This window comes from Leptonychotes weddellii, chromosome 6 (genome assembly GCF_054177405.1).
Source record: "Leptonychotes weddellii isolate Sample4059 chromosome 6, ASM5417740v2, whole genome shotgun sequence".
Classification (NCBI taxonomy): Eukaryota; Metazoa; Chordata; class Mammalia; order Carnivora; family Phocidae; genus Leptonychotes; species Leptonychotes weddellii.
In genome coordinates this window covers 93,714,005-93,737,829 of record NC_138374.1, presented here as the reverse complement: position 1 = coordinate 93,737,829, position 23,825 = coordinate 93,714,005, and the positions used below count along the sequence as shown (strand labels likewise).

Genomic DNA, 23,825 nt, shown 5'->3' with positions numbered 1-23,825 from the left:
TGGGTTAGCCTGGTGATGGGTATTAAAGAGGGCATGTTCTTCATAGAGCACTGGGTGTTATACGCAAATAATGAATCATGGAACACTACATCAAGAACTAATGATGTAATGTATAGTGATTAACATAACATAATAAAACAAACAAACAAACAAAAAAACCCTCCCCTGAACAACGGAGGAGGGGGAAGGAAATCCATGCTCTTGTGGTGTCTTTGAAGGCACGGGGAGGGCCATGTCCTGGCACTGAGACCTGCCCTGATTCTCGCCTGCTTTTTCTTCTTCTGGAAAGTCTCCCTGCTGTACTCTTCGTATGCATGCCCTTATGACAGAGGGATCAAGGGGCCACTTCAGAGGAGCTTAAGCTTCAAACAGCCTTTTCCAAAAATAACAAAGGTGGAGGAAAGAAAAGAGAGCCGTTTGTGAGTGAAAGCCTGAGCCAAATACAAAAAACATGAAATGAGACACTGTGGAGGAGAAAGTAACCCGAGAGAGCACAGAAGCCCATCCCTCTCACTTGACAGAAGAGGAAACTGAGGCCCAGAGAATACTTGCCCTTACAGGACAGTGTTGTCCCAGTGTCATCCTCAACCCCAAACCTTTGCACACTGCAAGCTTGTAGAGGAACTCATCCGTTCCCAGGGCTCCAGCTTACCATCACTCCTGCCTGACCAGAGAGGAGGTTTCCCTGCGTGCTACTGATGCATGCATTTACATACTTATGGGATGCTCCAGCCTGGAGGTGCAAATGGTAATTGAGACTATGCACATGGGAAGCTCCACTCCCTCACTCAGACATCCTCCCACCCTGCATGCCCTCTGTGGGTGAGCCTCCCACTAGCCTTTCAGGGCTACCCACAGGCCTTCCCTTCCCCTCCTCCCCGAATCCCAGCAGGGACTCACTCTTAATTCCTCCCCTTTTGTTGTTTCCGCCTTTTCTCTCTTCTGTTCTTAGTACAAGCCCCTAACCCCTCTTCACTCCACTTTTCCATTGGTGATCTCCCTGTTCCTGATCTCAGCTCTCGTGGTCTTTCTGTTCCACAGCCAGGTTTTAGAGGCACAAATCAGACCCTTTTGCCAGTGGATAAAGTTCAAGCCCTTCAGCGTGGCACACAGTGGCCCCTGCGCCTTGGCCTCCAGGGAGCTCTTCAGCTTGGTACAGCCCAGGATCTCGGAGGCTGCTCTGTTGTCATTACGTGGCTCCATGTGAAAGCTGACAGCTTGGCCAGCGTCTTCCCTTCGCCATGTGCACTCTGCACAGAGAACCACCTTTATTTTTAAACCTAGTGCCAATGTCACCTCTTCTTTTAAACCTTCCTGATTCTCTCCTTCAGACTCCTAACCCAGAGAACAAATTGGTGGTTGCCGAAGAGGAGGAGAGTGGGGGGAATGGGCGCGGAATGGGCAAAGGGGATTAAGCGGTACAAACTCCCAGTTATAAAATAAGTAAGTCATGGGGACGGACAGTACAGCATAGGGGAGATAGTCAATAACACTCTAATACACTATCCGTGGTGAGCATTTTGTAATGTATGTAATTGTTGGATCACTATGTTGCACACCTGAAACTAATTTATAACTAATTTACTATTTAATAATTTTAACTAATTGAATATTCTATGTAAGCTATACCGCAATTAAAAATTTTAAGAAAACATCAGATTTTAGGCAGGATAGTCAATAGTATTGGAATAGTGTTGCACGGTGACAGACGGCTCACCGTGGTGAGCATCACACAACGTATGGACTTTTCGGATCACTGTGTTGTATAACTGCAACTAATGTGACAGTGTGAACTATGCTTCAATTAAAACAAAGTTTAGGGAGGAATAAACCACAATGTTTAGATGTTGTTGGGTGGTCAAAGATGTGAAAATGGTCAAAAAAATTAAAAAACAACAACAACAACAAGCTATATCCTAGTTCTGTCCTGTGCATACCTCTCCGGCAGCCCCTTTATGGCATTCCTAGTTGTTGAGTTTTTTCCCCCTGCCCATTCTAGAATGTAAACTTATGGACCAGCTCATTCATATTTTTAACCTTTAGTATTTGGTGTGAAGATAGGACTCAGGAGAATACTTTTAAAGAAGTGAATGAGGGGCACCTGGGTGGCTCAGTCGGTTAAGTGTCTGCCATCGGCTCAGGTCATGATCCCAGGGTCCTGGGATTGAGCCCCACATTGGGCTTCCTGCTCTCGGGGAGCCTGCTTCTCCTTCTCCAACTCTGCTCATGCTATCTCTCACTATCTCTTTCTCTCTCAAATAAATAAATAAAATCTTTAAAAAAAAAAAAGAAAAAGAAAAAGAAATGAATGAATGGATGGGTGAGTGAAACTTCACAGTGTCTACTAGTGACCCAATCAGGCAAGAGATCCTTGGTTTTCCTTCTTCCTGTTCATGTTTTCCCTGCTCCATGTTGTCCAGCAAAAAGACCAAGGCATTTAAAATGGTATCATGGGGGGCAGCTGGCTGGCTCAGTCAGTAGAGCATGTAACTCTTGACCTTGAGATTGTGAATTTGAGCCCCACATTTGGGGTAGAGATTAAATAAATTAATTTAAAAAATGGGTGCCTGAGTGGCTCAGTCTGTTGAGTGTCTGATTCTTGATTTTTGGCTCAGTCATGATCTCAGAGTCCTAGGATCAAGCCCCACATCAGGCTCCCTGTTCAGTGGGGAGTCTGCTTGAGATTCTCTCTCCCCCCTCTCTAAAAAAATTTTTAAAATCTTAAAAAAATAAATAAAATAAAATGATACCATCAGTGCATTTTCTGTACACAGTTTTTATCTTATTTTCAAGGCGAAGCATTAGAACTCACCAGCTAATTGGAAATAAGTGAGGACAGGTCTCCAGTTTCTGGTTTGTTATCTCTCTTGTGGCTCATTATATTTTAATTGTCCAAGAAAAAAAATACAGACAGGAAGGATACATACATGTATTGAGCGTCTGCTGCACACTTCACCCATGGTCTCATTTAATGCACACACACCCTTTGAAGTGTGCATTATTATGTACGTTTTACAAATGAAGACACAGAGGCTCTGAGGTTATGTAACTTGCCTGGGATCTTTTGACCAGCAAATGTCAGAGTTGGGAGTCTAACCACGTCTGTCTGATTCTAAAGTCCATTCTCTTTCCCCTTCACTACACTTCCTCCCTAGGGAAACAAAACAGAATTAGGGACATAAAATCTCAAGAAGTTTCACTAAAAGACATTCCTCTGTGACTCCAATAACAAACTGGACTGAAGAGGTAGGCGCTGTGAACCCTAACGCTAATCCTGTTGCATGACATGATTTTGAGAAAGTCAATTAACCTCTTATTTTCCATCACCTTGTATTCACAAATAGGGGATACGCAGACTGTCCTCAATCAATTAATGAGAAAGAGTTACTTCCTAAGTTGGTTTGTGTTATTTGTTACAGAAATGCGTTCGCTGTAATTACTAACCGTAAAAGTGACCTTACTTCTGTAAGAAATTAGTATTGGTCTAAAGGAAATGACAGCTGGTCTAGTGAAAAATCAAACTGTTGAATCCAAAATTGATTCCCTTTTTATTTCACTTTATATAACATATCTTTTGAGGTGTGTGATGCCTGTATTCTTTTACGCCTGGTGATAGGGTAAAAAATGGAGGAATGAAGAGATGTTTAGGCTAGAAGAGGAAGGACAGTTAAGAGTGTGGCTGTTGAACATTTTACGTGCCAAATTGATTTTTTTTTCCCTAGGTCTAATAACTCCAAGGTGGAAATGGATATTTTTCCTTGAGCATTAAACACGTAACATTCATGGCACTCACTGGACCTCAACAGTTAGTGGCTGTTGACAGAACTTGAATGTTGACAGTGCAGAGTCTAAGATTGAATACACCGGACAGAGCAATAGAGAAAATATTCAAAGTAGAAGCATTTTAGAATATAAAAATTATACTTCCGATTTTTTTCTGGATCCTGAGAGGCAGTATAACAGAAAGAACCTCAGTCTGAGACGCTTTCTCTGGATGTCTTATGAGCTAATGCTCCGTGTGACTTTGGGCAAAATATTTAACTCTCGGAATTTTGTTCTGGTTTAAATAGAGGTTGTGGAGTTTCTGCTGTTGAGGGGCTGGGCATCTGCAAGATGAGGACAATATCTTTGAGCTCCTTCATAGCACTTCTGTCCTTTGGTTTCGTGGTGACTGTGGTACTCCGTTCTGTCTCAAGCCACCTTTAGAGAGCATGCCTGATGAAGTAGGTCAGCAGGAGGAGGGAAATGTTTGAAGGCACAGAGAGTGGGAAACAATGGGAAAATGGGGACTTGAGTTTTCTCCTTGTAGATTTTTAAATTGGAAGTAAGAATTAACGCCAGCTTCTAGGAGCTAAGTTCCTGAAGGATGAAACTCCTTGACACGTTCTTACAGTAACCCTGCGATTAAGATGCACAAGGCTGGGGGAAACTGGGCTTGGCCCCGGCACTGGGACTTACAGATTATCCCCCACCCTTCCATGCCACCGTTCTTCTGGGACCTGGGAAAGACACCAGTTTCTTCACCAACAGCCTCTCATTTTGCCAGTCGGAATACGCTCTCAGACATTCAATCCACTCTTTCCTTGTTTTATAAAAAGTCCAACCTTTATACACCTAATATGATTTAGTCCTGGTTTAATTTCCTGAATCTTTGTGCTGCTTTTTCTTCCTGGCTCTCGTGTTCAGTACTGCCAGAGTCTTTGTCCCCGCAGGTGCAGACAAATTAGCATAAAGAGTAAGTTGCAGAATTGGAGAGCAGCAAATTTGATTTCAAAAGCCATTTCAGATTGAGGTCCATTTGGTGGCATTAGGAGCAAAACTAATAAACAAACCAGATTTTTCTTCCCTACTCAAATTGATTTTTTTTCTTTTTACTTGACAGGATCCCTTTAGAAGTAGAATATTTTATCAAATTCTGATTTTAGCTGTCATGTACAGTGCTTTTTTTTGTTTCCTTTTTCATTATTGCTGACTGTTGAGTTATGTGGGTTGGCGAAGGAAAATCTTTTCTTTTATAATAAAGAAGAATGCATTGCCTTTCCAGCGTCATTATCTACCCGTGTGTTTCACGCCTTTTAGAGGCAACACATTGTGGTTTGACACTGTTCTTCAGGCTAGCATGACTCCCATTTCACAGATGGGAAAAAATTAGAAAGAGACTTTCAGGGCCATACCCAGACTTGAAAAGATACAATTCTGAAGGAACCCGGATCTAGTTGACTCAGCAAACATTGTTTATGGCTTCTCTCATAAGGAGTGAAATGTGTTTATTTGCCTGTTGTTCTGGGGGACAGGAAGAGTTTGTGGTAAGCTGGACAGACGGATCGGAGGAAGCCTGTGCCGTGCGTCATGATCAAGGTCGTCCAGTGAGGGGTCGGAGTTCAGAATTTGATGAGCGTTTTGGGTCTTCTGAAGGGTGTCCACGTCTCGGTGGATAGACCCCTGTGATTGCAAGGCGCGAGGACTCAGTTCCTCAGGGAAAATCCTCGAGAGGATTCACACATGTCAGCAGGAGGCAGTGACCTTGCAGGGCTCATGCTCCTGCTGGACCCCAGGGCAAGTGGACCTGGGTCACGGGACAGCGCTCAGGGCTCTGTAGAGGGCTTTGGGATATTCCCTGTGTTATCCTGCCATGCATCAGCTTCTTCTACCCCCTGCCATCTTGCCGAGCCTTTCCCTCTCTGCCCCATGTCTTTTCTCGACCCCACAGCTTTGCTTACTCATGTTTTTTCTATTTCCTCATTTCTCCAGCTTGAAATGGCCCTTATGGCACAGAGACTCCCCATATGTGCATTTACTGTACAGCTCTCTGAGCTCGGCTTCTGCTGATTTTTCCCTGATTTGTTCCATATTCCCTATTTGAGATTCCTAAGAGGAAGAATCTGATTAGCTCATCTTGTGCTGGACCATGTCATGGGTCACTGCCACGTCCATAGACAGGCTGCCCTCGGTGAGGGGCCCACTCTGAGAGGCTCACGTGGGAAGAAATGCCTAAGGAGAGGGCTGTGGGAGGAGGGACAGCTCGTGCCCTGGCCTACTGTTCTCTTCATAAACCTTCCTAATACTATTCCTCACCCTGAAGTAGTCTGCCAGCCTCTGAAGAATCATTTCTAGGAGCAAAAATATTTTCAAGGTCAGAAAAGGAGAAATCATTGAAGTGACCACAGCTACAAGACACTGTCTGAAGAGCTTTACACTTATTACTTCATTTCCTGCTTGCAACAACTTTATAAAGTAGATATAATCCTTTTGGGGGCTTAAATAACCTGTTCAAGACAAACCAGTATTAAGTAGGGAGGTTGATACGCAAGCGCAGTCTGTCGCAGACTCCAAAATTATGCCTGCAAATTATACTCCTTCCATATCTAACTGGGTATCTGTAACTGGCATTTTCTCCACCTGAGTCAAATTAAGCATCTATGAAATAATTTGATTGGAATTGTAGCCGTGATGGGGGGAGGATCGTAAGCCAGTGCCGGGGTGGAGGGGGGAGCGTGGGCAGGTGAGGGAGGTCTCTCTCTCCTCACGAAGCAGGACTCCCTTGTGTCAGCCTCGTGAGGTCATGTCACCCCCAACAGACACGAATGTGCCATGTGGCAGCCTTCTGTGACTTGTATTAACACAGATTCATCATTAATATGACAAACATGCACACCTGCAGACTTAATTGCTTCCATTTTCTTGAGTCACTGATAGGTTTATGGCCTGCCGCAATTCCAGTAAAACTGAAGCAATCTAGATTGGACGAAGAAAGTGTCTTACTCCAATCAATCTCTTGAACAGACCCAGACTCCAGCCCTGATGACAGACTTTCTTTCTAGACAGGGTAATTAAAGAGGCAGAGCCAGCTACTTTTTAAAGTCCCTTCATCTTAGTTTTATCATCTGTAATACAATCTTAGAAACTCTAGACGGGAAACATCTTTTCTCCTCCCATCCCTCCCCAAATGATTGGCCCTCCCTCTTGGCAAAGACTGTATGCGCCCTCTGTCTGTCTTACTGCAGAGGCCAGTCAGGGTAGGCTTTCTGGTTTGCTCCTGAGGGGACAGTGGATGTGCTGAGGGGTTTCTATTAGAGTTTGGGGATCCCTCATTTAAGATTGAAAAGCCTGCCCACAAAAAGAAAAGCCATCTTTATACCAGAAGCTTTTTCCCCACCAAATTCAGGTTCAGCTCTGCCCACAAAACCAAAGATGACACAAAGTGGGATATCACTTATTCCTTACACTATTGCGGAAACCTCTAACAAAGAGAGCAAAGCTACCTAGTGTATGTTTTGTACCAGTGGAATATTTTAAATACCGAAAAAAAAAAAACAACCCACACAAGGATTTGGAAAACTTTAATAGATTATTAAATGACTATGTAGGAAATAATGTGTGTTAAATAGAAATTAATTGACCAAAAAATATATTTTGGTAACCATCAGGCGTGTAAGAGATCCCCACAAGATATAAAGAAATGGTGCCAATCAGAAAACCCTCAAATTCTTTCATGATTGTGGAAGGGGAGAAATGAGAAAAGTAACTGATGGAATGACTTTTCTCAGTTGTTATTGAAGAATTTGTGAAATTTCTTTTTTTTTAAAGATTTTATTTATTTATTTGAGAGAGAGAGAGCACGAGAAGGAGGAGGGCCAGAGGGAGAAGCAGACTCCCTGCTGAGAGGGGAGCCTGACTCAGAGCTCGGTCCTGGGACTCTGGGAACATGACCTGAGCCGAAGGCAGACGCTTAACTGACTGAGCCACCCAGGTGTCCTGAATTTGTGAAATTTTAACAAATATCTTACTTTCTGAAATTTAAGTATTAAGTAATATTGAGCTGTTGACCCTTGAATAACATGGGGGTTGGAGCACTGACCCCCTGTACAGTTGTTTGACCCCCCAAACAACTAATAGCTTACTCTTGACTAGAAGCCATACCAATAACATAAACAGTTGATTAACACACATTTTGTATGTTATATGTATCAGAGGCTGTATTTTTATAACAAAGTAAGCTAGAGAAAAGAAAATGTTATTAAGAAAATCAAATCATATGGAAGAAAAATACATTTACAGTGCTTTACTGTATTTATCGAAAAAAATCCACATATAAGTGGACCTGTGCATTTCTAACCCATGTTGTTCAAGGGTCAGTTGTACTAAGGATACCCCAAACCAGGTAACAAGAATAGTTAAGTTACTGATGCAGCAAAAGATACAGCCATGAGTCCTGAAGAATTTCAGAGATGAAGTTGGGAAAATGGTGTCAAAATATTTCATTCGACCTGAACTGGCAGACCATTCCAGTTTGTAAGGATTCAGCCCTTATGGGGGGCAAACCACCGAAGCTGATGATGATGGATGAGGTCTGTAAATACTTCAACATGAATTGAATCCAGTGTGAGTGTAAGGGGTGGGCACAAGCAGTGGGGGTCATGGTAACGCTGGGAGTCTATAGCGGGAATCAAGTCTAAGTGTCACTGTTATAAGGGTGTACCATACATGCTCATCAAGAGGATCTACTTAGATTTTCAGAAAGCTTTGCCAGGTTCTACCTTTAAAATCTATTTTTTATGGTCAGTTACCACCATATTTGTTGGTGATGGAACCTCAGTTATGAAAGCAGTATAAGGGACAGTCTTTACACATGATTTAGATGATACTAGGCTTTATAGATAAACTAAAAAGTCAAGTTGATGGAGGCAGTCTGCAAGTTGATCATTAGAATCCATGTCAGAGGACAGAAGAGAGGGAGGTGATTTCTATACTATCAATGTCAAGGCAGTGCTCTCCCAGATACAGGATCTACTTATAGTTATAGAATAAAAGGGTGTATGTCACATCATTAATGATTCAGAAAAATAACCTAGAATTCATTAAAGTCATTTCGCTGGAAACATGGACCCAATATGCTATCCTGGCTTAAATGGGGGAACAAAATGTCATCATAAAGGGCATGGGAAACCCAACAGTACTCTACACTTATGTAGAGCCATGTTGATTCTTTACCAGGAATAAGATAATTTATTCTTGTCACTGATCATTAAGGATCACATTAATATTAATAACTACAACTCATATTTCTTGTATTTTGAAGCATTTCCATTTGCATTTTCACTTTAATCACCTCATAAGGTAGATGTTTGTATTACTCCCATTTTTTGAAAGATAGAGAAACTGAGCCATAAAGATTTCAGAGTAATAGGTGCAGGAACCTTGCCTCAGACTTAGGGTTTTCTGATACTAGGATCCTTCCTGTCTCTGCTATATTGCATACTCCACTCTAGGGAACGCATTTAATGAACCCAGAGGAAACATAAGAACGGCAGGTGCAGAGGTCAAGAGTAAGTGGGTACGGTTCTATGAAGGTAGAATAAAAAGCCTGATACATACTAGACACAAAAGCCAAATATGGATGAAAGAAATATGAGTCTGCTGATAACAAAGGCGAACACTGTGAGAGGAAGGTGATCCATATTTATCACATGAAGTATGTGTGACCTTGTTCACCAAATACTCAACTGCTAGGATTCGAAGTTCTATTTGAAACCCAGGGAGGGTGAGCTTAGGATAAATAAAGGAAGTACTCCTGGTACAGTCAGAAGATATAGGTTTAGTAAACAGACAAACAAGATATTGGAAGTTTCATGAATGAAAAAGACATAGCTGCTAAGAAGATGAGATTGACCTTAGCTTTTTTTTTTTTTTAAGATTTATTTGTAAGTAATCGCTACACCCAGTGTGGGACTCAAATTTACAACTCTGACATCAAGGGTCCCATGTTCTACCGACTGAGCCAGCAAGGTGCCCCTAGATTGACCTTAGTTTTAAGACAATGTCCAAGAGGATATGAGCCTCTTGACACAAAATTGCCTTCCAGCTCTGTGCCTTTTTGGCCACAGAATGAGGACTAGATGAAGAAGCTATCAGCTGTCCCTAAGTTCTGGTTTTTGTGTCCTGACTTAAGTCTCATAATCCACTCATTTCTGCTACCATCACCTGTGTTCTCAATCTAATGGCTTGATTATGAAATTTATAGCTGTATTCCTTTAGAATGAGAAGCAGAAAACCCAGCAATTTTATTTTTCATTTTGCAAAACTCACCTAACATTGTTTTAGTTACAGCCTCTAATTAATGGGTTAGTTCTACTGAGTAGGGAATGGAAATGTCAATGCCACCTCCACGTGTTAATTTCTGATCTTTCGTACTAATATGGTATGCCAGGACCAGCAAAGAAGGAAAACTAACCATGGGAGGTCATCTTGCAGTGGAAATAGGGGTGGAACATTGCTGAGAATTAAAAATGAAACTCCAGAAGAAATGTAATGCCAGTTAAAATACAAGCATAGTAACAAGGCTGTGGCAAAAAGTCAGGAGAAAAGGGGCAAGGAAGACATAGTGAGCAAGTAGATGAATTAGAAATTAGTCTTATAACAGAGGGTATATACTAGGATCCCCATAGGAAGGGGTAGGGAAGGCTCAGAACCCAGACTCTGGAGCTAGATATCTTGTTTGAATTCAGTCTCTTCCACTTGCTAAGTGTATGATGCTAGGCAAGCTACTTAACCTTTCTGAGCCTTAGCTCTCTCACCTGTAGTTGTTCTCCACTTTATGCAGTAGCTGTGAGGATGCAGTGAGTCAATATATTCAAAAGCCCTTAGGTAGTGCCTATCTTATTGTAAATACTTCATAGGCATTAACCATTATTCTGAATTGAGTTCTAAGACCATATGTGTTTGGGGGCTGATATTTGTACCTTCCAATTCTTGACTTGATCAAGTCAAAAGAAGAGAATATATGGATAGATGATCAGGTCCAGTTGGTGCATCACTACTCCCCATTCTCATGGCCATGGCAGATGATACCAAGGATTCTGCCTGACTGATCTCACCACAGCCCTGTACTTGGTCACTGGTGGCAAGAGGTGAAGTCAGCTTGTTGGCTTGGGTGCTAATGATCCCTCACTGGATCTGTCCCTTAGAATTCGTAAATGGACAGTGTGAGGCTTCAGGAAGAATGTGTTCCTTTTCTGGAGTCACGGTACCAAAGTCATGTGACCTAGCCTCTCTGTGCCTCACCTTCCAATCCTGGGATAATAATAGTACCTACCTTATAGGCCATCAAGTAGCTTATGGAGCATGTATGTGTTTAGCTAAATATTGGTTGTTGTGAGAAATAGTAATACTTATCAATTGTCCTACTTCATTTTTGGCAAACTTAGCCTGATCTTTATATCATCCAGCACTTTATGAATACTAGGGCCATGCAGAGCATGGTGCCATGAAGTATATATGATAATAAAAGCACAGAGATTCAGACACACCCCACAGAGCAGTCACCAGCACCATAAGGGGCAGAAGAACAAAGTAGGCATGAGGATTGGTGCCACTGATGAATGCAAAATGGTGGACAGAGTTTACCTGTTTTCTAAAATAAGTCCTTTATGAAGAATGCCTGACTCCTTATTTTTCACTATCAGCCCCTTAATGTGTGTTTCGTGTAGAGGGCCCGTAGAGGAGGGGAGGACTTTAGAATTAAGAGAGGGCTATAATAAAGAAAGAGGGAAATAGAAGTGGAAAGATGTTAGCAACTGGTCCTGTCAAGGTCTGCTATTCCTGTTTAAGCAGCAACATATTATAACAATCAAAGGACCTGGTATTCCCTTAAATTACTATCACTGGGGACTAGATGGCTAGATCCACAGTTCCTTGGGGAGTCTGTCAGGTCATTTAGAGGTCATCTTGACCCCTACAGTAATGAGCACTTATACAAATTAGCCTGCAGAAATGGGCCCAAGGCAGTGTCAAGAGAGTCTTTAGACCCATAACTGGAAGAGAGGAAGAAGCTGATCTGATCCTCCAAGGGAGTCTGTCACAGGGAAATCACATCAGATTGCCATGTGATTTGTACACTAGTGAGAATTGGTTAATAACTCAATTTCATTTCTGGGTCTATGAACCCAAACTCTTCAAACTCCTGACAGTGTTTACTCTTGCTGTATATCTTCTGTATATCTAGTTCATTAAGCTGAAATACAAGCACAGTGGTTCATGATTTCTCAGTATAAATAAACATTACTCTGGTAGACAGCACCATTTGGTAGAAAGAGCACTGAGCTCGGAGTCAGAAGGCTGGATTTGAGCCCCGTTATCTCCGTCTCATTAGCTCTAACCCTTGCGATCGTCACTCACCCTCTTTGGCCTTCTGATTCTGTTTCTGTAAAACCTACCACACAGGATTGATGAATGAAAAGGAAGGGGGCTTTATAAGAAAGGGCTTTGCATGTTATAACACAGTGATTATAATAAGGAATTTTTCACATGCTTGAGTCGTTGTAGAATTCCCTCCCACTCTCCCTTCTCAGGCTGGATAACACAGCAGAGATACGGAAGATTATTACCATTTTTCATCTTCACTCTGTAGGAACCTAAGGTTCAGCTCCCAGTATGGCAATTGTAGATCATAGAAAGATAGAAAATAAAATCAGGGAATCTTAGAGTGAGAAGAGGCTTTAGAAGTCACTTGACCCCCCTCTTCTGAAGGAGGAAATAGTTTAGAGAGAAGACCCTAGAGAGATGCCTTGCCTGCCCAGCCGTGTATGTGCAAGAAGGCAATGCTTATGGTCAGCAAGGTGAGCTCACAGGTCTGTAGGAATGAGCTAGAAAGCTTTGTTCCCCACTGTTAGTTTAACACTATGTCCATTTGGCCCTTCCAGCTTCCTTGGCCACAGTCACCACTCCCACGCCCCTCTGGGGACACCTGCCTGTGTGAATTCAGGAGTATCTTGCCATGTGCCTGATAGCAAGCTCACTGGAGCTGGCCTTGCGTGCCAGCCTTGAATGGGCACAGGTAGCTCAGCCTCCCTCTGCGAGAATCCCCGCAGCCGGATCTTAATGCAGAGGTCTGTGGGTGGGAGTTTTATAAGAGATATCTACAGAGTGTTCCACTTGCTAGCAAGCGTTGGAGAAATGTCCACGAATGACTTGGCCCAGGTTCCTCATGGACCTGAGCCGATTCCTGGACTTTGGGTTCCTGGACTTATAAAAACTCTTAAGCAGCTAGAGTCATTTAAAAGTACCATTTGCTTAACTCTGTCAAGGATTATTAGTCAATTCTGGAATTTATGTGAGTGATTCTAATAATGACAACAACAAACAGTATTAACAAGGACAGTGAAGACATTGATGTTGACTGGTGTGCATCAGATGTCAGATATTATCCTGGGGTTGAGATTTGCAAAGTGAGAGAGTGCGAATTGAAACAGTGGAAAGGAACAGTAGCCTTGACACCAAGGGGCCTAGGAATTTTCCTTCCTAATTAGTATTTACTAACTGGGTGAACTTGGGTTAAGTAGGTTGACTTTTCTAGAATTCCTCGTCTGTAAAATGGGGATATAAGTACCCCCATTAAACGGTCACTGAGGATTAAGGTAGCTCGTGAATGTTGAAGGGCTTCTTAGCACAGCTAGCGCATAATAGGTCCATCATTACTCGTTGAGTTGAATCACAGGTGATAAGAACAGAAACACAAGTGGATGAGCACTAATTAGAAATGGAGATGAATCAAGACGGTTGAGGACAAGCAGCGGGCTTTTCTCCTTTTTAAGTCATGTCCAGGTGATCTTTTGTGATTCTCATTTTCCTTTCCCATCCCTTTCATAAGGTGAAAGCCAGAGGGGACCTCATTGAAACAGTTTGGGATCAGAATTAAAGCAAATACTAAACTCTTTGTTAATGAAGGACTAAAAGTACAAGAGAGAGGATTCAGAAGGAGCATAGCTCTCACTGGGTCTGCGAAGCAGTATCCTCTCAATCACCCTGCATCCATCTAGTGCCCTGGCTCTCCAAAATCCAGGCATCCATATTGCTTCCAATGCCAGACTGCAGGGAAGTGGCCCCCAAGGACTTGCAAAGCTCAAATCAGAATTCCAGTCATGAAACCGCAGGCTTCAAAATGACTTATTCTCATTACAATGTATGAAATGATCCGTAAATACATATTTTAACATTACTGAGTTTAAATATTATTACACATCTTACTTGATGTCAGATTTTGTTAAATGCATGCTGTTATCTCAATTTACAAAGGTCAGTCAGGTGGTAGTGGAGAATAGAGCTGGATATATTTAAAATTTTTCTTACCAGTACATCTGCGGCTCAGATAACCCTGCCTTTTTCAAAGAGCTTTGGGCTTTTTTTCTTTTTTTTTCCCTTTCAAATGAGACTTTAATGAGTATCATGTGGATTAACTCTTTGCAGAGGTTTGAAAAGATCCAGAGAAACACTGTAGTCGGAACAAGCAAACCATTTTGGATGAAATCATAAGCCATTTGAATGCTTCCTCATCTCTCTGGTTGTGTCAGAACCTTTTGGCTGCATTTTTCTGCCACAGGAATGTTTTCATCTCCATGGCTAGGTAAATAGAATGTTCGTGTAGTTGCTTGATTGCTATTCATGCCAGCACAGAGTAGCAGAGAGTGACCTACTTCCAGCAGCATCCATAGAAAGCTTTGCTGCTTTCCATCACATCTGATCTTAAAATCTACCTTCTGTTTTTTTTGCATCCTCTGCCACCACTTGGCCCCAGAGACAACAAACCATGGACTGTCAAGAGTCCTTCTTTCTTTCTCTAATCACTCTTGCTTTCTGTGTTGGTTCATTTTAGTCCATCTTAAACCTCTTCTGGAAAAAGAGAAGTGGAGTGGATGGCTAGCCTTAAAGGAAATGAGCATTTCTAATGTTTAAAGGATTGCTCTATAAGGTGGGGCTGCCGAGAGAGATCAGGTGACGTTTTCTTACTGAGACTACCCTTGTCCACATAAACATACAAGGTTGATAACTCGTTGGAAACCATTTGGAGGCATCTGTATGTGGATGGTTCTTTACTACTGGGGACCACTGACTGGAGTTTCCAGAGGTCACTATCATGAGTGTCCATACCGCCAATCCTTAGTCTATAAGTTGACAGGCTAGACTGACCTAGAAGCATCCCAGACTCCAAGAGGAAAGTCTGATTTGAAAAACCTCTGCAGAGTCTTATCCAGTTGGCATACAGAAATATACTCAGTCTGCACCTGATTTGGAGTGTAACTAGAACCAAAGTGTCATGTGTGGTTTTGGGTCATGGAATACCATGATCACAGATGGGAAGTCTTTAGAGACCTTCTGATCCCATCATCTGAGGTTGAGAAAAGTGAGCTCCAGAGAGGTTATAGCAGCTTTATTCTCCCAGCTCCCCCATCCAGTGCTCCGTTCAGCCTGCCATTCCATTTCTCATCACTGGATCATTAATGCTTTGAGGCGCTCTTCTTTTTTGAGAGTAAATGTCACCAAGCAGAGGAAATAGAAATTCAGTTATCCTTCTTCTGGTCACAAGTGAAAATTTCTCTTCCAAATCTGCAAGTCAAGAAGGTTCTACTTACTTGAAAAAGAGATTCTTGAAATTTTAAGCCTTTTGCTATAAAGTGTTTCCTTGCATAGCTCTGTGGCCATGGCTCAAGCCATGAGATGATACGAAACAGCCCCATGGCAGACAGTGAGTTGAATAGAGGAAGCACAGTGAGAGCCCCAGTCCCAGTTGGACTTTGAACATCTTGACAAAAGAATTTCCTGGCTATGTTGTCTCCCATTTTGTTGTTCACTAAGCTAGGCCTCCGTAGGCACAGACTTCAGGCAAGCAGTCGGGTGTTTCTGGCATCTGTGCTCCTTGAATTCAGGCCCAGCAGGGCATCTTATCTTATGGGTTTCTCACTCTGGGCTGTGGGATTGTATCATTTCAGAACTCCGTTCCAGATGGTCCCCATGGCGAGAGGTGTAGAGGTCCAGCCAACTCAGCCCAAGGGACATCGCTTCTCTGGCTCGTCTCCTTTTCTTACTTCTCTTGACTTTGTCCTTCCTCTTTGCATTCTTCTCCTTTGTCTGCTCTTCATCTGTCCTTTATCTTTCTTCACAGATGGCCAGGACACTAATGTGCTGCTGTCATTATGTTACGGAACAAGTTGGGGTCTTTAGAGGCTGCCATTCCAGAGACATTAAAGACTTGGGTCACGTTTGATACCAGGGTAAAGATTCGCAGGATAATTAGTGATCCTCTACTGTTATTAACCCCTGATTTAAGCAGGTTATTTTCTTACAAAGATGTTGAAAGTTAATGCCACTGTTAATAGTTTCAGTTGGAAGACCATAATGAGACCATGTGGGAAACTACACCTACCATCTCTATCTTTCAAACTCTGAAATTGGGCAGGTGGGGGGTAGGGTGGGAAGGAAAGTGAAAAAGAATGGAAGAAAAGGGGTAATTATATCATGGGCTTACCTTTGGTTACCTTCATGATAGTCACTGATGGACAAGACCCATTTGTTATTCTTAGTTTGGAACAATTGGCTTATCACTGCTAAAGTCCTGAGCTTATAAGTTTCATCACATAGGGAAACTCAGAACGGCCTCTCACATAGCATGTTTTTAGCGATAGTCCCTTTCCCTTGGAAGGTTTTCGTAAAGAATATGGGGCTAGTCACAATATCACACTTAACAGAATTGAAAAACAACCAAGCAAAACTGATAATATATAGATTACCCTCCTCCAGTCCCCTAAGAGCAGGGAGTTTCGTGGTAGTGCATTTTATTTGTCTTCCAACTGATCGAGTTCTTTTCTAACTCGGCTCTGGGAACCTCCTGAGAAGCTGTATGAGATTGGGTTTGGAGGAAGAGTTTCTAAGATTAACAGCAAGTTTGAAAATCCTGATAGTCAGTAATGGCCATCAGGGGGTGTCACCCTCAACCTTGAAAGACTGCATGGTCAGTTCATCCAATGCCTCAACATGAGGCTAAGAATTGACAAGTTAATGCTTCCTTCTGGCTTGACCTCACCACTTGAGCAACCTCATTACTACTTAGCTGGGTTCAGCTTGAAACCCAGCCTTGCCAGGAGTGAAAAAGGGGCCCAGAAAGCCAGGACTACTCAAAGCCCTTCTAAGTTTCTCTGTGAATGAAGGGATCTTTGAGAATTTCTCCATTTCAAATCCACATTTGACTTAAAATTCCCAAATTCTTTGAAAGAGGACATCATGGATCTGGTGCTCAATGAAGTTGTCTTTTGGGGAAATTCTGATGCTAATAGGCTGTGTTGTCTTAGCAGCTCAGTTCAGGGATGCTCAGCATGAGGGGACACCTAAAGAAGGGGCAGGGCACTTGGACGGTGTGAGGGAGTGGTTATGTCTGGAAAATGAACTTTTGTAGCAAGCTTTGGGTATCCTAAGCTAACCCCACAAAGAGACAGTGCTACAAGTTCACAGCACACAAACTAACATTAGAACAATGACTAAGGGGGCCCCTGGGTGGCTCAGTCGGTTAGGTGTCTGACTCTTGATTTCAGCTCAGGTCATGATCTCAAGGTTGTGGGGTTGAGCCCTGCATCAGGTTTCACGCTCAGCGGGGAGTCTGTTTGAGATTCTTTCTCTCCCTCTACCTCCCCCCACCCCATGTGTGCTCTCTCTCTTTAAAATAAATAAATAAATCTTAAAAAAACAAAGAACAATAACTAAGGCTAATTTAAAAGTGATCCTATCTCACTCTCCTCTGTGCCTTTCCCCCTCCCAGATTATTCTCTAGCATGTCTGTCTCTGTTTGAGGTCCCATCTCCTGGTTCCTTATTACATGCAGAAGCTCCCAACATTTCTTCCTTAGAAACCACATATCTGCAGCAGCATGAATGAGAACCTTTCTCACTAGCCTGAGGTCCAGTCTGAAAATGGGCCTGGCTCTTAAAGGCTCTGATGAAATATCCCAAACCTGTCCACCCTGTGCTCAGAGGGAAAGGGGAGGTGGAGTGTGGGTTCGACCTGAGAAAAGATTGGACGTTGTTTGGCACATTGAAATGATCGTCTGTCTAGGTGGTCATGGGAAGCACACTGTTCTGGACTTAGAATCATGGAATATTAAGTTACAGAAGGATCCTGAAATTCTTCTATCCAGCTCCCTCTTATACAGATGAGAACACTCAAAGCTAGGCAGCTCATTCAAAGTTAGTCTAGACCTGGGTCTCTTGAATTCCAGGTCAGTATTTTGGTCCCTGCAGAATATAGGATTGGGGTTACCCTGAGATTGGGATTGAGTCCAGTCAGTCTGCTACTCTCTTTCTGGGTCTGCTTGATCTTTCTAAATTGTGGCCTCATTCACTTCTCTGCTTATTAAAACCATGGGTGACTTTCCATTAGCTCAGAACTCCTTAAACTGGCGTTCACACCTTTCACAGTTGACATCAATCTACATCTCTAGCCTTTGTTGGTCCTCCACAACTCCTCTGCACAAACTCCACCCTTCTGCCAATAGGCATCATCCTGCAGTTTCATTGTACACATTGTTCTCTTCATCTGGAGTTGCCTCCAGCATCTCTTCTCATTATATCCCTTCCCATGGGTTTCTGTCCAGCCGGGTGCCATCCCCTCACTCAGCACTGCTGTTACTGCTTCGGGTACTTAGTCATGGCCATGTCTTCAGTCTTTTACTCGATCAAAGGCTCCTTGAGAATAGGGATCATTAGCACAGTTTGCTGAATGTGGCCATTAGAGTGTGCTCCAAAAATCTTCGTTGTGTACAAGAATAAATGGCATCCTGCTTTCTGTGTATTCCAGGCAGTTCCAGAATTTTGGGAGGTGATGAGAGATGTGAATGTTGTGTAGGGGAAGAATGGACATGCTGAAAGTAAGGAGAGCCTTCCCTTCCTGGAGATCTTGGTCCCACGGTGTGATGGTGGCCGTGGTGCCCATCCCACCCACGGTATCTTGACATGGCTGTCAAGGCTTCTGTTGGCATTTGTTTTATGAGTACACTGTGGCAAAGGTTCTGTCTGAGCCTCTTCCATAGCCCTCAGGAAGCCGTGTAGTAGAGTAACCATCACCTCCCATCTGTACTTCTTGGGAGTCTCAGGGAAGGCTTACATTGTAGAGCAGTTTCTGACATTCTTCTTGAGATACTCTGCTAACATCCAGACCCACATGATTACATTGGTGTTTCAAGCTCTGATCCCAGCCCCATTGGTGATGAAATCCACAAAACATTTCCTGTGCCCTTTGGTTCTTCATTGGTTGAGCTAGGGCAGATATGGCATAAGTAAATAAGTTCCTGGTTTTGTGTTTTAGCCTTCCCGTGTCAGATCCTGCCAGGACAGGGAAAAAAGCCAAGGAAGAAGCTGTCATTCTGCAATTATCTTGAATTTTTAAAATGACAGGTGCCCTCATGGGCAGGCATGGTGCCCTCCTTCCTTTGCCCTTTACCCTCTACAATGAGTCTGGTCTGGGCTGAATCAGGATATCGCTGTCTATGGGAATGGGCATGAATAACTCATAAAGAGATTCAGAGGGCTGGCCTGGAAACCAAAGTCAGAGATTCTGTGCTCTCAGCTCACCTCCCCATGGGAGCATTTTGTCAGTACCCCCACCACACCTGTTCTTTCTTTAGTACCATCACCCCTAGGACCCTGGAGCAGAAGGCCTTCCTCTTCAGAAATTGGCTTGGACTGCCGATAGGCATGGGTTGCTCTTTGGGCTGATGAAGATGTTCTGGAATTAGAGTGGCGATGGTTGCACAACTTCGTGAATATATATACTTTGAAAGGGCGAATTTTATGGTATGTGAATACGATCTCAATTTAAAAAGAAGTCATGAGGGCGCCTGGGTGGCTCAGATGGTTAAGCGTCTGCCTTCGGCTCAGGTCATGATCTCAGGGTCCTGGGATCGAGTCCCGCATCGGGCTCCCTGCTCCTTGGGAGCCTGCTTCTCGCTCTGCCTCTCTCTCTCTCTCATGAATAAATAAATAAAGTCTTTAAAAAAAAAAAGAAGTCATGGAATACTAAGACTTTGCACAACAAATTTAAATATGACAGCACAAAAACTCCTAGAACACCACATGGACTCTGTCCTCAAGTGCTTTCTCTTCCCTGCGCTTGTGCAAAGGTCATGTCGTCTGGATTGTGTTGGGGGTGGAGGGGATCTGATAAGTTTTATCCCCTGTTCTGATTCAGGCTGGCATGACCTTGGTCTGGGTGTTTACTTGTCCTTACTTCCACAGTTAAAATGGAGATAATGAGCCTGGCCTTTTTGATGAGGGTCTCCTGGGAAATAAAAAAAATTGTTTTAAGTGCTTTAGAGTTATAAGGTGCTAGATTCCTTCTGAAGAGTTACAGGAAGGGTTGAAGTGGCACCCAGCATGTGTGGAATTAATCCCAGGCTGCTAAGAGCAGGTGTGGGTAGGAGGCTGCACAAGTGTGGCTCTGGGTGATTTAATGATGGCGTTAGGTGCTCTATTTAGGAACTGTGAATGCTTATGATTCTTGTCCGTGGTGAGGAGACTGTTTGGTTTCTACTGCAGTGGCAGGGAAGGGACTTGGGGGAGGGATGTTTTTCCCAGGAGGAATCTTCCTGGTGCTCCGAGGTGAAGGCTTGACCAGTGGTTGGGAGGGGGCTTGTGATGAGGGGGCTTGCAGTGACGTGTCACAGGACTGCTGCTGGGAAGCACTCCCAAGGGTCTCTCTTCACCTGGAAGTCTGGAAGGTCTCCTTTAGAGGAACGGCGAACTCAGGAGGCCCGTGTCACTCACTGCCTCACTCAACAAATGGGGCTGTGCTATGGAAAACCAAGACCCGGATGCAGGGGAGCCTCCAATTGTCACACTCTCTGCCCACTGCAGCTTCCTGGCTGCTTGTGCTGGTCACTTCCCAGAGCATGGGCAGCCTACCATCCTGGTGCGATGACGGAGTGTTCCAGGCGATTGGGCAAGGGGCTGAGGATGGAGGGGAGCTCTGCTCATCTTGTCTGTGCTGTCCCCTCATCGTCCCTCACACACCCATTTATTCTTCTCCCTGGTCTGGAGGTTGTTAGGAAGAGGTAGGGAATACTATCCGTGTCTTCTAGAGGCAGGCTAACGACCCTGTGGCTCATATGAATGCTTCTCAATGAACTACCCTGAGAAGACCGGACAGTATTCTTCTTCCTTCTCCCTCTAATTCTCCTATCAGTGTCTGAATGTCCTCTTCCCACTTCTCTACCTGTTACAAGGAAGTCCACTCTCCCTTTAAGACCCAACGCAAGTATCTTCTTCTGAAAGGTTACTTTTCTCCCCTTTTTCCACTCTCAACCCAGGCAAGCCTACTCTCTCCCTCTACATTTCCACATGGTATCATTATGCACATGGTGTAACACCTGCCACATTCACATTCACTCAGCGTGGGTTGCCTTGGAGAGCTTGTTGAGGGACTCATTTAGATTAGTATTACAGTGCCTAGAACAGTGCCTGGTGCATAATACATACCCAGTGGATATCTGGTAAGTAATGAATAAATATATAAGTAAATAAATAGAGCCCAACATCATTTGTGTCCTCCTACAAATAGTGAAAGATATTTATAAACTCCATAAATATTTAAAATTACTTCCCTCTTTATGGTGTGGTACTTGATGAGAATACTATTCCAAATATGTCTTATTAAATCTTTTTTATGCCTATGGAATTATTTTTTTTTTTTAGTCAAAGGTGATAAATTTTGGGAGAAGAAGCCATGCCTTTTAAAAAAATGAAATTTTATAAAGTCATGCATTGCCAAAGTGTGCTCAGCAGAATATTAGTTCCCCAGGGTGGTAATGGTTGTTAAGGAAAAAAGGATTTGGGGGCCAAATGAAGTTTAGGAAAGGCTAGATTAATCAGGTCTCTCTATTGTGGGATGTCTCAAAGCTTCCATATGATATTGCTCAGGAATATTAGCAAGAGAGACACGTAATAATTGCATACTCCTGTAAGAGTAGCTTAGCACCTACAGTGTGAGGTGCATAGTAGGCTTTTGGTATTTTGTTATTCATCGTTGGTGATCGTCCACTGTCCCGATCTAGAGCCTGAGAGCTGGCCAGCGCTTCTGTCTGTAACAAGGGCCCACTTCTTCACCACCTTCTCCACATGCACCACCTCTGCTCTGCAAAGATGAGAGAAAAATTAAAGGGAATTAAAACATCACCTGCCACAGCAAGTATCACACATCTCCAGTGGGCTATGCAGCAAATGATTGTGGTTTTAGAAATATCCTATCAGCCCCAGGTGCTCTGCAGTAACCTCTCAGGGCTGTTCCAGACGTGCCAGTTCTCAGCATAGTAATTACCAAACCCCTCCTTGGTAGATTCACCGGTGTCTAGGAGTAATTTCTAAGGAACTCACATTTTCAAATTTACAAGAGGCAAACAACCTTGTGTTTACCTCGGGGGGTTATCAGGGTATTCAAACTGTGCTGGGTAAAGGATGCTATTGATCATAGAAATATGGGGAAGAACTTGAATTTTCACCTTGGTGTTTTTCTCAGTGGGTGAGAGCCTGGCTCACTAGATTATGGAGCAGAGACCTCTGGGGGATCATTCTCTTTTTCTCAGGGCCTCTTCCCTTCCTTGAGATTCGAAACAGCAGTAAACCTGTCCTAACTCTAGCTGGACTCCTTTGTTGCCTTTAACTGATGCTGGCTAATTGGTACCACTGTCTAGGAAGAAGATGAATAAGATTCGGATTGGTCCAGTCAGAATTCTGACCCGTGCCTTTGGTGTTTGTCCTCTAGAGATCTCAGGGAACACAGAGGACATCCCTCTGGTGCGCTGGAGACAGCAATGGCTGGAGAATGGCACTTTGCTTTTTCACATTCATCACCAAGATGGTGCCCCCAGTCTCCCTGGACAAGACCCAACGGAAGAACCCCAGCATGAGTCAGCAGAAGAGGAACTGAGGATCCTGCACATCTCAGTCATGGTAAGCTGCATGGCTTCAGCCTCTCGGGCCATAGCTGATGTTATTCTGACGTGAAGCGCCTTGGTGCCATAGACAAACCTCTACAAAACCCACTGCACAGTGATCGTTGATCACGTGAATAAGTAAACGTCCCATTTGTGGGAAATGTCTCCACCTCTGGTGAAGTAAAAGTTGCAGTTATTTCTGTACCGCCATTAAACCCAACTGTTCTCTTTGGGAACACGCCTAGACATGGTGTGACTTTTACAGACAAGAGACAGTATCAGATGGGGGCAGTGGCTTGTCTTAGAAAGGGGTTATTCAACTAGTATATCAGAATGTCTTATAATAGTTGCTCCATACATGTCTGCGGAATGACTGAATTGCCAAGCTGCTTGCTGCTACCAAGCCCCTCTTCTCTCTTTTCCAAGCAGGGAGAAAGTCAGCATTTGGCTTCCTCACCTCTTACAATGAAGGGCATGTTAATACCTACTTGCCCTTCTCCATAGCCTAGCTCAGAATGTCACCATCAGCATCCCTTCTCCTCAGAAATTTGAGGCCTAAAGAAAATGAGAAGATTCTTTATAAAATTCTAGGAACCTGTGTTTTAGAATCTCACTCGAAAGTAAGTGCTACAATGGCAGGCAGGGGTTTTGTTTGGTGGTGTTTTGTTTACTGATGTATTCTTAGCACTTAGAACAATGCATTCACATAGTTAATGTTTAATAAATATTTGTGGAAGAAATGAATGAATTTCCCCAGTGGAGATAGAAAGTGCTTGTTTCACTTGTGGTAGATATTTTATGTATTAGTATTATATTGGTAAAACCAAATACATCATTTGCTTCTAGGGTAGCCTGAGAGCAGGCTGAGGCTGGACTGATTCTTCATGGGCCATATGTATGGGAAGGCATGGGTTGCTTCACATTTATGAAATTCTACAGAAAACCAGTCTAGGTCTTGGTCTAAACTCTATTACTCTGGCACCAACACTACATGCTAGTTAGTTTTGTATATCAGATTGGGAGAAACTGAGCACATTTTAGATATATAAAAATTTCCATCACCCAAATATTTGGCATTGAA

General features: G+C 43.3%; 1 protein-coding gene across 3 annotated transcripts in view; it reads left to right on the top strand.

Moving 5' to 3' along the window:
* The window catches only part of ASTN1 (astrotactin 1), a 296,455-nt gene that overhangs the window by 85,194 nt on the left and 187,436 nt on the right, over positions 1–23,825 (top strand). For all 3 annotated transcript variants that reach the window (XM_081824653.1, XM_081824650.1, XM_081824651.1), the window contains exon 2: positions 22,573–22,760. In XM_081824653.1, coding sequence (XP_081680779.1) covers positions 22,573–22,760 — 188 coding nt within the window. The remainder of the gene's footprint in view (positions 1–22,572; positions 22,761–23,825) is intronic.